This window comes from Ananas comosus, linkage group 2 (genome assembly GCF_001540865.1).
Source record: "Ananas comosus cultivar F153 linkage group 2, ASM154086v1, whole genome shotgun sequence".
Lineage (NCBI taxonomy): Eukaryota > Viridiplantae > Streptophyta > Magnoliopsida > Poales > Bromeliaceae > Ananas > Ananas comosus.
Window position 1 is genome coordinate 7399530 of NC_033622.1, and position 14780 is coordinate 7414309.

Sequence of the window (14780 nt, forward strand, 5' to 3'; positions counted from 1 at the left end):
AGGAAAAGGTTAGGACAGTGTGACGACACCTTTTGACAGCCCATAGCCGCCAGAGGAGCTACGGCGATACCAGGAGATGAGACTTAAGAGTTCCAGATTGGAGATCATGTTTTTCTCAAAGTCTCGCCGTCCAGAGGCATACGCAGATTTGGAGTGCGTGGAAAGCTCAGTCCACGCTTTGTAGGCCCTTTTGAGGTAATTGAGCGAGTTGGACCAGTCGCCTACAGGATTGCTTTACCCCCACGATTGGTCGGTATCCATGATGTTTTCCACGTCTCGGCTTTGAGGAAGTACGTGTTTGACCCCTCGCACGTGATTGTCTTCACTCCGCTGGAGCTTGGCGAGGACTTGAGATATAAGAAAAGACCAGTGCGAATTCTGGCTCGTGAAACGAAGGAATTGCGCAACCGGGTCATTCCTTATGTAAAAGTATAGTGGAGTCATCACGAGGAGCGGGATGCGACCTAAGAGCCGAAGATGGTGATGCAGGAATCCTATCCCTACTTGTTTGATGCTAAGGATTGATGTATGCTTAAGTTTCGAGGACGAAACTTTTTGTAGTGGGGGAGGGTGTAGTATCCCTGGAGTTCAGCATTTGAGGCTTAACGACAGCTCTGGAGAGTGTCGGGACAAGTCCGAGTCCTGTTGGCGCGAAATAGACACAAACTGGACTCAGCGGGACGCGAGAGCAGGAAGTTAGCATTGCAATATGCAAATAGCATATTTTCAACAATTGGTACAGGTACCACACAGGGGCGTACCGGTACCTAGTGCATTTTCTGCGCAGACTGCTCTCGGGTTGGCCATCTTGCTGCGTGGTACCGGTATAACATTGATGTTTTACCGGTACACCAGGGTAGGCAAGGGGCCTTTTGGTTTTTTCTTGTCTCGTTACTTGCACCTTTATCCTTCCAACCTATATAGGATTGAGAGGCTAAGAGAGAGAGAGAGTTTTGGTTGCTGCCTTCTCTCTCTCTAGCTGAAGCCGTGCGCAAGGAGGGAGGCTTTGGGTGGAGTTGGAGCGACGTCGACATTGCGCCGCGGTGTCGTTCGAGCGCGCGTTCGTTGTAGTAGCACCGTTGGGAGGCCGGGCGAGCGTGTGGTTCCACTTCTATCGACTTCTCGCCGTGGTTGAATGCGCTTTTGAGGTGGGTTAAAGTGATGCTTACCGGATTCTATGGGTTTTCTCCTAATTCTTTATGTGTCGACAACATGTATTTTTTAGCTTTGTTTAGTATATTGTTTAACTCTATTCTTGGAATGGCATGTTTTTGAACTTGAATTGGAGCTTAGATAAATTAGCTAAATTATGCATGTTGGACTTGGATTTGACTTAGGAGAAAACTGACGTTTTTACACCGTCATTTGATCAAACTACCAGATTTAGCTCACGGAGCCGTAGTTTGTTTGTATCGCCGCAGTTTGTGGGCAGTGGATATCCAGAATAGTGTAGAATATATTTACGCTCGTGCTGAGGTGCCGAGTGTATTTTTACAGCAGTGTTTAGGCTGTTCCAGATTGTCGGGTGCCGTTGAAGTTGACGGCGGACCGAGATTACTGTTTTTGCATCAGATTGTGCTGAGAACACGTGAGTTCAGTTGTAAGACCATGTTTACTTGACTATAGCCTATGAGAGCCTGATTGAGCTCGACAGAGATACACTTGCATACTCGGTTGGGTAGCGTCCGCGAGTGCCACTCCGGAGTTGGGCTTTGTGCTTTTGCGTTGGTGTCGTTTGGTCCTGGTTGGACTTGCTCTCCACTGACGACCTAGTTTGGTGTCAGATTGTGTAGCTTTGACAGGCAGAATGGGTGTGTTCACAGTTTGTAATACACTAGATCTTAGCAAATTGCAAGATTCGAGTGTTTGATCTGTGTGTGGAGCCTTTCCACAGTTTTTGGATGGTCGTTGATAGTGTTCCGACCCCTGGCACGCACCCCGAGGATGTTGGTTTGAAGCTTGGTACCAAAATCCCAAAATTAGAATTTTTGGTCAGCTCTCGGGTAGCCTGCAGCAGGGCTTGTACCGAAACAAGACTGACCCTGTACCGGTACAAGGATTGATGGTTGTACCGGTACAGCCATCGGGCTTGTACCGGTACAGAGCCGCAGACCGCGCGAGCCCGGCCTTCGGTTTGCATTTTCGTGGCTTTGTAACTGTACAAGAACCGTCTACTGATATTAAGAGGCAATTTCTGCATTTTGGTCTGCAGGGGTTTTTTGCGATTTTGACGCTTTTTATAACAGGCACCCACGCCCCTACGCTTTTTGTGCTGGAAACCCAGTAGGAGAGGAAGTGAGTGACAGCTCCCCCCTGTCCCATTTGATTTTGATCCTCATTTTGCCTGCTTGTTTGATCGGATTTGCTTCTCTTTTGCCTCCTTTGGTGCGCATTCCACCATGGATGAAGCTAGCTTGAGATTGAGGCTAAGTGAGGATCGATCTGATTAAAGAATTTAGAGCTTGACTTTGAACTTCTAAGAGGTAACATTATATATCATTCCTCTAGAAAAGGATTTCTTGAGATAACCCTAAGTTGATATAGTTTATTTTGGGTATTGAATCTAGGCTTTTGAAAGCTAAAGATTGAGTATTAGCGCCTTCCATAAAGGTTCGGATGATGACCCTTAGCTTCATTTTGGAGCATTTAGAAGGAATTTGCAGTAAGGGATTTCGCTCACCTAATGCTGATTACTAATGATGACTAAAGTTGTTGTTCGGCCTCGTTTACACATGCTTCTATAACTCTTATAGGTACTAGGAGAACTAATGGTATACCCCGTGGGAGCGCACGAGGAGTTTCGTTGTCATCGTGGTTTGCTCGGAAATGGCGAATTGCCCATGCTCTTCTAGCTTGTTGTACAATATTTTTAAGTTCATTCTATGCCAAATGGGAATTATATGAATTTTAGAGCACTTAAAATGCATGCCTTGTGTATTATGAAAATTTTCCTATATAGTAGAGCTATATGAGTAGAATGCATGCATACGGAAGAAGTGTTTATTTTGCAAGTGAAAAATACATCTCTTATGAGGATCATGACTTGGAATATGTACCTTGGAACATAGTTGCCATGTTTTGTCATAGAGAGCAAGAGTGTCATAAAGGGGCACTTGAAACTAGTAAACTATGAAACTGCAATATAGAGACATATTGATAGGCCACTACATATCTGCTATATTCCATGTTAGAGACATGATGACATAGGGATAGGCCATTGAGATACTTGACACATTCCATGTTATTAGACATGAGGACTTGGTACTTGCGACGGATCGTTTGACTACTTGCCATTGTGCTCATTCGCACATGCTTGTGAGGGTCGCTCCCTACAAGCCGGCACTCCGGAGATGGCCATCGCGATTCATATTCGCCGTGCGGGATTGGGCGCCGAAGTGGATTGCCGTGGGCCAGGCTCATTCCTAGGGTGGGGATGATGACTACCACGGGGCCATTAGGCTCGGCACCGGCCAGACAGCCTACGGGTGGGTCTCAGGGCCATAGACAGCCTTCGGGTGGGTCTCTTCAGATTGGGCTTTATATATCCATTATGACATGTGGACAGATGATGACTCAGTGTACTACTTGGACATTGATTAGAATAGTAAACAACGGAACTTTACTATTTCACATTGTGAACATCATGATAGTTGGAGACATTTACTTTATGCATAGTTGCTTTCATACTTACGCTATTCATGCTAAGTAGAGATATCATGTCGTAGTAGGTTACATATTTACTTACCTGTCGCCTTTCTACTTTTATAGTCACTGACATCTTTTGTAGCTTTGGGCCTTGTGGTGCATTCACTGAAGTCAGTAATTGCCCACTGGGAACTATTTTTAATAGTTCTCATGCCCTCGTTTTGTGGTTTACTTTTCAGAGCCTTCGGCACCGGCGGAGGCACGGGATCGCGGCAAGGGTGTCGCGTAGCTAGCTCGGGAGAGTTTCTTTTGCGCTAGGTGGTTATTTCTTCTCCATTTTATATTTTGGGAGAGAGGGAGAGGTTTTGTACCCTGTATAGAGAGACCATCGTGTACTCTTTTTAGCACTTGTTATGGGATCCCTCTTGTACTTACTTTATGTTTTATTTAGTGAATTTACAGTTTTAACTTTATCCCTTGTTGTAGCATTTAGACTTTTATTATGCTCTGATACTACTAGACGTCTTGTATTATTGCTGTTATTATTGTTGTTTTTAGACGCCTTATATGTTGTAGACATATGGCGGGTCTGGGCACGCGCCGGGCGGGCCTCCGCTGGGTCCCGGGGCGTGACACAGTTCCTAGTGAGATTGGGTCAGGCTTTACTATTTCCTACAGATTGTTGGTGTTCGACCGAGATAGTATAGGTACATATAGCTGTAGATTTATTCTAGTTTTCTTACTGTACTTGTTTACATTTGTAAACTTAGTGGGTGAGCCGTTGAGGTCGTAGCGGTACCCACTGAGGACTACTTCTTTTTGTAGTAGTTCTCACGCCCAGTTGTTGAAATCTTTTGCAGAGCCTTCTTCTTCGGCTGCTGCTGTTGCGGATTCGGACCGTGGAAAGGGATTCGCGAGTTAGATCCCTTCCCAGTTGCCGCTGAGCTAGAGTATACCAGCTTCAGGCAATGATAGTTTTTGAGTACATATGCATACTTTTGTTGTATCTCGCTGAAGCGAGTGTTTTGTACATCAGGATGCTTGTATGTATAGTGAACTTCTGTTTTTATATATATCATTTCTTTTAGTAGCTCTATACTACTGGTTGTAGTATTGTATGTTTACAGGTACAGCTATCGCTTCGTATATAGGGAAAATTCTTTTGTATACGACGGATTTGTCGGCGTGCCCGGGGAAATGAGTAATCCGGGGCATGATATATAAAAATTAATTTCAGAATAACTATGTAATATTACAGACAAATTACGAAATAATTTTAAATAAATGCAGCTATCTTTTCTAATATAGAAAATATAAGGAGCTCTCTCAACAATAAGATATTTTGAAATAGTTCTTCAACTTTATTAAATATTTTTTCATCTTGTTCTCTTTTGTTTTTTTTGATATTACTAATTTCGTAAGGTTATCTATAATATTTCTAATATTTTTAGGGGTACGAATGAAATTATTCCATACTAATTTTTCCAAACATGACCGCATGTCTAAGGGGTTGAGAAATAATAAATGGTGCAATAAGTACATAAAAAATTTTTAGTAGGCATGGTAGTCCCCCATTAGTTAGCGAGATAATTTTTAGTAGTTATCGTAGTCCCCCAGTAGTTAGTGAATGAGAAGAGAAATCATTGGTTGTGATTCTCGCAATTAACTTTCTTCAAATATAAAATTAACCTAAGCTGCATCAATCTTTTTTTTTTTTTATTTTAATGTACAATTTATATGTGAATGCTTAATATTATAAAATTAACATTTATATCTAATGCCAATAGTCTAAATTATTTAACATTTATTTATATATTTTACATTTTATAAAAATAAATAGTAAATTATATAATAAATTATTATATAATAATATATCTATATATAAATAAATAAAATTATATACTTTATAAATAACATTTTATATATATAATATATATAATATATATATATATATATATATATATAATTGAACGCTCACTATGCTTTTAAAAGTAACCAAGTCATTGGCTATTGTAAGTTTTCGCGCCTTGATTAAAGGATGTGCGTTACGGATGATGTGGGCCCTAAGGAGTTGAGTGGGTGGTTAGTGTGATATAATATAATCTATACGGGTAAAACAAAATGATCAAAGCAGAGATCTAACGTAAAATTTAGCAAGGGGCACCAAAGTGGCTTGGTACTGTTACAAGCACCAGCACCATAAGCCGAAACTCTCTCTCTCGTCCTTTTCATCTCTCCACGCTCCATCATCTCTCCTGTCTCCGAGAGGGACCTCGGGCCGCACGTCCTTCCACTCTGCACTCCGTCTCTCTCTCTCTCTCTCTATAATATATTCATATATATATATATAGGGCTAGGCTGGTATCTGGCCTCTGTGTTACCAAGTTGTTTTGCCAATGGATCTGGCTTCAAATCGACGGATACGGTTCGTTAGACTTGATCTACATTCTATTAAAAAAATTTGGAACATTCATAATTTTTCGACATCATTTGGCTAGTGATCAAAGGTCTCAAAATTGACAATTTAATGATAGATGTGATGAGCGTTTGTGAATTTAATGCGGTGTAGAAAGCAATTCAAGAATGCTGATGAAGATTTTTATAGACAACATTTCTTTCACATATTTAAGAGTAAGATCAGTACATCTGATCTTTAAATTCAAAGGTCTTTTATCATCTTTTTTTAATAAAATTTATTTTCAAGCCATTGCATTTTTAGGCTACTTGTTTGAAGGTAAACTGATACCGAAAAATTATGAAATTTAGTTTCAAATACTTTTAATATGTAGATTAAGCTAACGGACCGATCGTCGATTTGGAAGGGCCGCATCATTAGAAATAAAAACTTGGTAGCCGGAGGTTCCGTCCCTAAAACCTATGGCTACGATAGTATAGACTACGTACGCCGGCGCTCTCTCTCTCTCCGTCGTTCTCCGTCTCCTCATCTTATATATATATATTAATATATATATATAGAAAGAATGAGAGGGAGGTCACGGTGGTCCAGGAGGACCGAAGTTGGCCTCGTGGATCAAAAAACCCCCAATATGAGCCGCGCTTTGTTCGGTCGTCAGACGGACTGCACCGCGGGCCGTGCGGCCCCCCACGCGGCCCCGCCCGCTTCTCCCTATAAGCTCACACGGTCTTGCAAGACCCTCGGCTAAGCGGGGCCCGGCGAGCCTTGCATCTGGCCAAAATCTCAGATCGGCGCCAGGCTGGCGGCTCGCGATCGCACCCCCACGGCTCGCCCAGGGACGCCCTAGGCCCGCACCGCCCCCCGGGCCTCCGGCCCTCGCTGCGTCCACGGCCAGCGCCGGAGCCCCGCTCAGCGACCCAGGGCACGCGTTCTCGCTCGCGGCACTGCCCATTGCGCCCGCGCCTACGCCCGCGCCCTTGCCCTCGCTCTCGCGTGCCCGCCCCCGCGCTGCGTCGTGCCCGCCCCCCGCGCCCGCTGGCGGCTCCGCTGCCACGTGTTGCCGTTCCCTCGAAGCTATTGAGGAATAATATATCTATATATATAGATTGCAAAAAAAAAAAAAGAAAAAAAAAGATACCTTAAAACAACCATGGAAAGGTTAGTCACAAATTGCGCAATTAACCTTAATTAATAACAGATAACTAGGTTTTCCACCTACATAAATTGCACTGAACTTTCAAAATTGATGTAATGTAATTGGGGAAAGAAAACCTAGTTTAGTATTTGTAGCATCCGTCTTCCTTTTGACTTCTGAGGCACCGAGTATCTCCGCCGTCCCGCACGAAACCATTTTCGTTCTTCCTTGCTCACTTGCCCGGCTCGAAATCCATTTACTTCTTCCTCACGCACATCGCTCTCTCCTTTTGCAAGGCGGCGGCGGTGCTTCATTCAAGTTGCTGCCAGCAGTGGTTGCCTGGCTCACCCGTGACGTCAATCTGGGTTAGATTTGTTTTCTATAACTGGCTTAGCTGTGTAAGCTTCGCTGCAGATGGTTTCTGCTTGATTAGATTAGGACGTATTAAACAGCATGAATCTAGAGGAAATAATAAAAAGAAGAAAAGGTAAGTGGAGTTAAGGAACTGAAAATGGGAGAGGTGGTCAATCTGTTTCGATTCAATAATTTCGGTCTGTCCACTCTTTCTTGCAGCAAATTAGGCTCACTCACACACAAAGGAAAATGGTTCATCGAAAAACTCAATGTGCATGCGCATGCACATGACAGCTACAAATCTGTTCTGATGGTAAACCACTTGATCCAAATCTAATTATAGTGGTTTGCAGCAATTGCTTCTGCTGCACTGATCACCCTTGGGATGGCTAGCATCAGGTTGCGTTCGGCTTGTTCTGCTAGAACATCAGTTTCGTTTTAGGTTTCTCTCAAATGAACCGTTTTCGTAATATCGGCGGTTCCAGCAGTTTCAATTTCAATGATCGATATTTGTGAGAAGGTCTTTTAACACTTCAGAAAGATCAAATAAATATAGAGAATAGAAATAATCACAGTAAAGCTTATTTCACTATTATTTCACTATATTCCAATATATTACAAAGATGACTTTCATATCTCTACCTACCATACAGGTAAAATTACGATAAATGAATACACAAAGATTCATAGAATTGTTAATTATTTCCCTATAATCTTGTTTTGGTCAATTTTGATTAATATTGTGAATTAAACTCCCTCTTTTACCCATTATAACTGAAATTCAAGTTTTTTGGTTCAAATTGGTTTTTGTTCCTAACTTTATCGGACCTACTGAAGCTGAAAAGGTTTAGTCGTGGTTTAGAAGTTTCAGCCAAAGCTTCAAACCATGCATGAAATATTCAAGTTAGCTTGAAGATGGCTTGGTAGCATGACATGAGAGATAAATGATAGCTATTTTAACTGATAAAAGTTTGCGAATGCAACTTATAGGCATACTTCATAAAAACTTACATGCAGTTATACACAATGTTATGAAATCAACAGAGCTCAATCTGGTTGAAAATAGTTCAAGCTCGGCTCGCATATCTAATCGAGCTCCAAAATGTGGCTCCAAGCTCGGTCATTTAATTAGTCATCGAGCTCTAGCTTAATTGATGGATCAAGCGTTTTTTGCTTTCTAAAGCAAAGCTAGGCTTCGTATTATTTTTGGTGTTGGTTCAGTTCCTAAGATTATTGATAATTCTTTTGACTGATGTACTAGTGAACTGAAAAGGTTAGGTATTTATTGCCAAATTACTGACTGTTCAAGAGATGTGCAATGCACTAACAGTGAATTGGATCTAAGGTTAATTCTTAAATAGGATCTAAAGTTAATTCTTAATAAAATGTTGGAAATTAATGGCATTGAATGGCTAAGAGACTTATTTGGTCTGGGTTCTTTTGGAGTTATCATCCTAGCCATCTATAAAATTGAACGAATAGCTATCTTTTGGGAAAAAAAAAAAATATGGATGCATGTCACAGTTTTCAATGATGCAAGTTCTGTCAAATCTAAGGAATCTATTGGAGAAAATAAGTGAAAAATAGAGAGGAATATGAGGTGATGGCTGTTAAACAAAAATTTTAAAAAATAGTAGTTGGAGGAGAAAGGTGCTCTACTGTCTAGGAGGTCTTTTCTATGCTATACTCTCTACCTGTTAGTTGCTATTCCTGGGTTAAATTTATTGTCTGATCGATTGGATTGCATTAGCTTTTTCAAATTGATTCAACCGCGAAGTATAAACTCCTCTCTCTGGAATGTAATAGATGTAGATACTGTAGTATTTCAGTTTTCTTTCCTACACACTATTTTCTGCTATTGGAGCTGTATTTCTTCTTCTATTGCCTTCTTACTCTAGAATCACTGACAACCCTGTCCGTAGGACTCGGCTGTCCCATTCATACCTTTCTCAAATTTTAGTTGCTCGTCTTTATTATTTTCAGTAAGCTAAGTGTGAAGAATAGACATGGATATATTGTAACATGTGTATGTTTGCTACAGTCCTGAATGAGTATTTCCGTTTTCTCTTCATTGGCTGTAATATTTAGTTTGATCACAACAATAGAGATTGTTTAGTTTGATCACAACAATAGAGATTATCTTTACCATTGAGCTTCGCCTTGTAACATGTTTATCTTTTCCATCTTCTCTGCCTTTGTGAGTTGCACTTTTGGAGAGATAGGCTGATGCAGTCATCTGCTAGCAAACTCCATATAGATTTTAGGAGTTGTTATCAAACTAAAAAAGAGAAAACCAAAAAAATGGAAAGGTAGTCAAATGACGTGGGCCTTAATTTTCCACTTCTTTTTTAATTTTATTCAACAATAACACAATATTTAAGGTATGCAAGTATACAGCAGTGTGATTGCTATTTTCTGATTTGAACACAATTCTTACCCTAGTTTGTCTGCAAGTTTCCCATTAAATTATTATTCTAAATATCTCAAATCTTGCAGAACGAAAACAGATATCTTCTCCCTAAATTTGACAAATTGTTTCTACAAAAACTTTGTTTCTTATGTTTACTTTTCCATCTTTATATTAATTTGCTGTACCTAGCTTGTGTTAATAGTACTTTTACTAAACCAGTTACTATATTGATCGATATCTTTTGTTGTGCTTGTGACTCTCTTTATTTAGAGAAATATTAGACTAAGCATTGGTTGTACTTATGCTGTGTTACCACAAATACATGCTCCTTGCCACCTTAACAAGAATACGATTATGCTGATCCTCAAACTTTGCCATCTGAAAAGAATTGAGTTTGTTTCTTCTTTACCTTTTCTAGTCTCTCATAATTGATACGTAGCTGTTATATCAGGTAGGAGTGTACGTTACGCTCGATTTTGAACATGGAGGAGAACGGTAAAAGCATTACATCCAGTCTCCTCAGAAGTGTGTCTCGCTTCTTACGAAATTGCCTTTTCGCTATGCTCTCCTTCGGACCCATGCCTAATCATATTGCATTTATTATGGATGGAAGCCGCAGATATGCCAAAAACAGGATAGTCCAACAGGGCACCGGCCATAGGGTCGGTTTCAAAGTGCTCACCTCCACGCTCCAGTACTGCTACGAGATGGGGGTGAAGTATGTGACAGTATATGCCTTCAGTATCGACAATTTCAAACGAGAACCTGCTGAGGTCCAATCTTTAATGGATTTAATGAAGGAGAAAATTGATGAATTGTTGAATCGAGAGAGCATTGTTAGCAAGTATGGTATTAGGATTAACTTCTGGGGGAACTTAAACCTCTTGACCGAGCCAGTGAGATTAGCAGCTATGAAGGCAATGACAGCCACTGCTAAGAACACGGGTCCAGTGCTTTCGATATGTGTAGCCTACACTTCTACGAACGAGATTATGCGCGCCGTTGAAAAAGCATGGGAAGAAAAGAGGAAAGAAATAGAACAAATGGACAGTGCGATTTCTGTTGGTGATTTGGAGAGGCACTTATATACAGCTAACTGCCCAGATCCAGATATAGTGATTAGGACTTCTGGAGAGACTCGGCTCAGTAATTTCCTTCTCTGGCAGAGTGATTACGGTCACTTGCAGAACCGACATCCTCTATGGCCTGAATTCTGTCTTAGGCACCTCATTTGGGCTATATTAGAGTTCCAGAGAGTCTACCCTTATCTGCAAGAGAGGAGAGGCTGGTGTAAGAAGGAAGGGTGAAGCCCAACTATGGTACTTGGCTTTGGAGAATAAGACTGCATGCATTGTTGGATCAGAGTGACTTGGAGAGAGAAAATAAGGACTTATGCCAAAGGCAATAACTGCAGATGAGCTATCGTGTAACTTTTTAAGCAGTTTGCATATGATTTTTTCAGGTTGATAGCCTGTTATAAAAGATTATTGCTTGACAAATTTTCACTACAAATTAGAAGTTTCTTGGACAATTTTATATAGCTGCTTGTTTGAGAAAGTAATATTTTGCTCACTACAAAATAAGATGCTGCGAAGCTGTTTGTTCGTGTTTTTCCCCTCTACCGCATACTTTTACTACATATGAATTCGAATTCTAAGCCCAAGTTGTTCGTCACTATTATCGACTAGTTTACTTGATCTATGTAGTAAGTTACTTCATCTCTTTGCAAGCAACAAAGGAATTCTTTTTCACAGAGAACAGTGCAATATTGGATCATAATTTGGTCTCTGCTAATTTGCTTTAAAGAACAAAGAGAGCATTTTCGTTAAAAGGTGCTGTAAGCTGACCTGTATTATGGATATACTGTAGCTGCATGTATCTGCTACTTCCCAAATGCTTGGTGTTTAATTGCTTTTCTGTCTATTGACGTAGTACGTTTATTTTCTTTTTTCTGGTAGTATTAACCCTAGGTTACAATGGAAGCTCACAAGGATGTTAACATATCTGTCCTATCTATACAAATTTTCTGCACATACGAAACGTTAAGAAACATGTGTCTCAATCGAAACAATTCTAGGAGTACGAAATGTTAAGAAACATGTGTCTCAATCAAAACAATTCTAGGAGTCCACAATTAATTAGAGAGCTTAGGAGTCTACAACTAAACAATACAGGTATCAGAGTCTATATAATAAACTAGTCTATATAATAAACTATACTAATATAACTACACTGTACATATATATCAACTACCACGCACATATACAATACAAAATAGAAATCATATATATAAAACACCCGTCTGACATAACTAGTCCCAAAATGTACAGTATGTTATATACATAGCTCAGCTCGGGTCTTCTAACTCAGGCATATGGCATATGGGTAAGAGACGCTAGTTAGCTCACTGGCCCCTTACCTCAATCACAAGCAGGCATTGAAAACTCTGAAACAGAAAATAGTAAAGGAGGGTGTGAGAACTACTGAACAATAGTCCCTATTAGGTAACAACCGCCAACCACGATGACCTACACCAAATAGATTTAGAAGAGGCAAAAATAGTAATAACTAAACAGGTAAAGAAACATAAGCTGAATTGAAAAGAAAGCTAATTATCATGTCTCTAATTTAATACTGCTAACTATAACTCTAAACACGTAAGTGAATAACTGCAAACTGTAAATATGCATTAACTAATTAAGTAGATAACGAATGTCATATTTTTAAAAATGTATAATTACTAAACTCAAATTTTGATTTTTTTTAAAAAAAAAGTCATGTCTCTTGTTGTACATTTTTAAGAGGGTTAATTGCATGCAGCTTCGTGTGAATATAGCAAATTACAAATATATTCCTGAAAAGTTTAATTTTCTTATGTTATTCCTACAAAAGTCTTAGGTATCGTTTGGTTCGAGAATAAGGAAAAAGTGGCTATTCCAGGGATAGGTATAAATTGAGGTATAAGCGGGGATTAGATCAATTTTGCGTTTGGATGAAAATTGGGTTATTCCTGAGAATAAAAAAAATAGCGTTTGGTTAGGTAAGATGGAATAAGAAAGATAGTGGGTTTTATGAATAGAAAATAATCATATTATCCTCTTATTATATTTGAATTTAAATTTTTAAAATTTTAAATATATATTTTTAAATTTAAAATTTTAACTTTGAAATTTCAAATTTTGAAATTTAAAATCTCAAATTTTAAATTCAAAACTTTAAATTTAAGATCAAATTTAAATTTGAAAAATATAAAATATAAAATTTTAAATTTCAAAAGTAAAATATCGAAATTTAATTTTAAAATTTAAAAATTAAAATTATAAACTTTAATTTTGAGATTATATATTATAAATTTTAACAATTTAAATTTTTAATTTTTAAAATTTTAAAATAAGAATAGGGGTGGGAACAATTAATAAAAATAATTTATTATAATAAATTTATAAATTTTTTAAAAATTCTACTTAAACTTAAATTTAATAAAAAGAATTTATTATAATATTTAAATATAATTTATTATAAATTTTATTATAATATTTAAATATAAATAATATGTATTAATATAGTACAATTAATAATTTTATAATAAAAATAATGTATTATAATATATAACATATTATATTTATATAATGTAGTTTTAATTCAATTTATAATTTTAATTAAGTTTGAAATTAAGCATTGGAATAGTGCTATTCCATCAAAATGGTGGAATAGCAAATTCTTTGCTATTCCGGAATAACCGGGAATAGCAAGGTTTGACCGGGATAAAATATCCCGGCCAAATTTCACCCCGTTTGGCGGAATAGCGGGGATAACTTTCGTTATCCCCGCTTATCCCCCCAACCAAACGGTGCCTTAATGTTTTTAAATATGCCCCTACTGTTAGGATCCGTTAGAAAAATTTAGTTAAGCATAGGTAAAATTCTTAACCCTTATTAGTCAATGAGATAAATTGACATTTTTACCTCTCTTATATTATACCTTCTTCTCTCAATCAAAGCTCTAGCAATGAAAACTCTTTCTTTTCCTTTTCCTCTTGCTCTAGCTCTCTCTTTTTTGCTAGTTTCGCACTCATAACTAGAATTTCTCTGTCCCCATTCATCAACGAAGCGTGTTGCTTCGCCCACGTCGAACGCATGTTGCTTTCCTATTTAATTTTCTCCATGATTTTTTCTTACTTTGAGCAAAAGAAAAGGTTTATGAGAAAAGGATAGAGAAATGATTGCATCAATGATGGATTGGATTGGGTATTAAAGAGGAAGAAGATGAGGAGGAAGACGACCATTGAAAATTTTTTGAGCTTACACTGGTTTTTTGAGGGACATATTTGTGATGGCAAAATTAGCATTTCACTTATCTGCTATTAAAAATTAAATAGTTCTCTAACAACAACAAACTAGAGGGGAAAATATGAATATCGCTGGACTTTTGCAGGAATAAGAGTTAAAAGTTGAACTTTGGAGAGAAATATTTGCCATTCAATATGTTTACAGGGAGTTGTATGCAATTAACCCTATTAAAAAATACTTAATTTTTACTTTTTTAAGGGAGAGCGCAAATAATTTGGTCATACAAAATACAAAGAGAAATCTATATTTCTCAGTGAGAGAGAAAGAGTGTAGTACACTGAACTTTAGCAAATTGTAAGATTTTAATGTTAGAATAGTATTTGGTACTATTTCTGGTGTGTTTGAGGGTCGTAGTCGGTGTACTGACCTGTTACTCGCGTTTTGTGAAGCGAGCGTGTGTGCTTAGCATCAAAATCTACAAACTGCAGGTTTTGGGGTGCTGAGTACCGGTACCACAGTAGGGTACCGATA

At 38.6% G+C, this 14780-nt stretch overlaps 1 protein-coding gene across 2 annotated transcripts; it reads left to right on the forward strand.

Moving 5' to 3' along the window:
• Nucleotides 7310-11570, forward strand: LOC109706914 (dehydrodolichyl diphosphate synthase 6-like). 2 transcript variants are annotated; one of them, XM_020227938.1, is made up of 2 exons: nucleotides 7310-7561; nucleotides 10412-11570. In XM_020227938.1, exon 2 carries the CDS (start codon nucleotides 10443-10445, stop codon nucleotides 11265-11267), a length of 825 nt encoding a protein of 274 aa, XP_020083527.1. In that variant the 5' UTR covers nucleotides 7310-7561; nucleotides 10412-10442; the 3' UTR covers nucleotides 11268-11570. The 2 variants fall into 2 exon arrangements, with proteins under 2 accessions (XP_020083527.1, XP_020083528.1); XM_020227939.1 differs by lacking the exon at nucleotides 7310-7561 and adding an exon at nucleotides 7586-7863.

Coding starts and splice junctions, on each gene's coding strand:
- LOC109706914 (XM_020227938.1), top strand. CDS start 10,443: ATGGAGGAGAACGGTAAAAGCATTACATCCAGTCTCCTCAGAAGTGTG.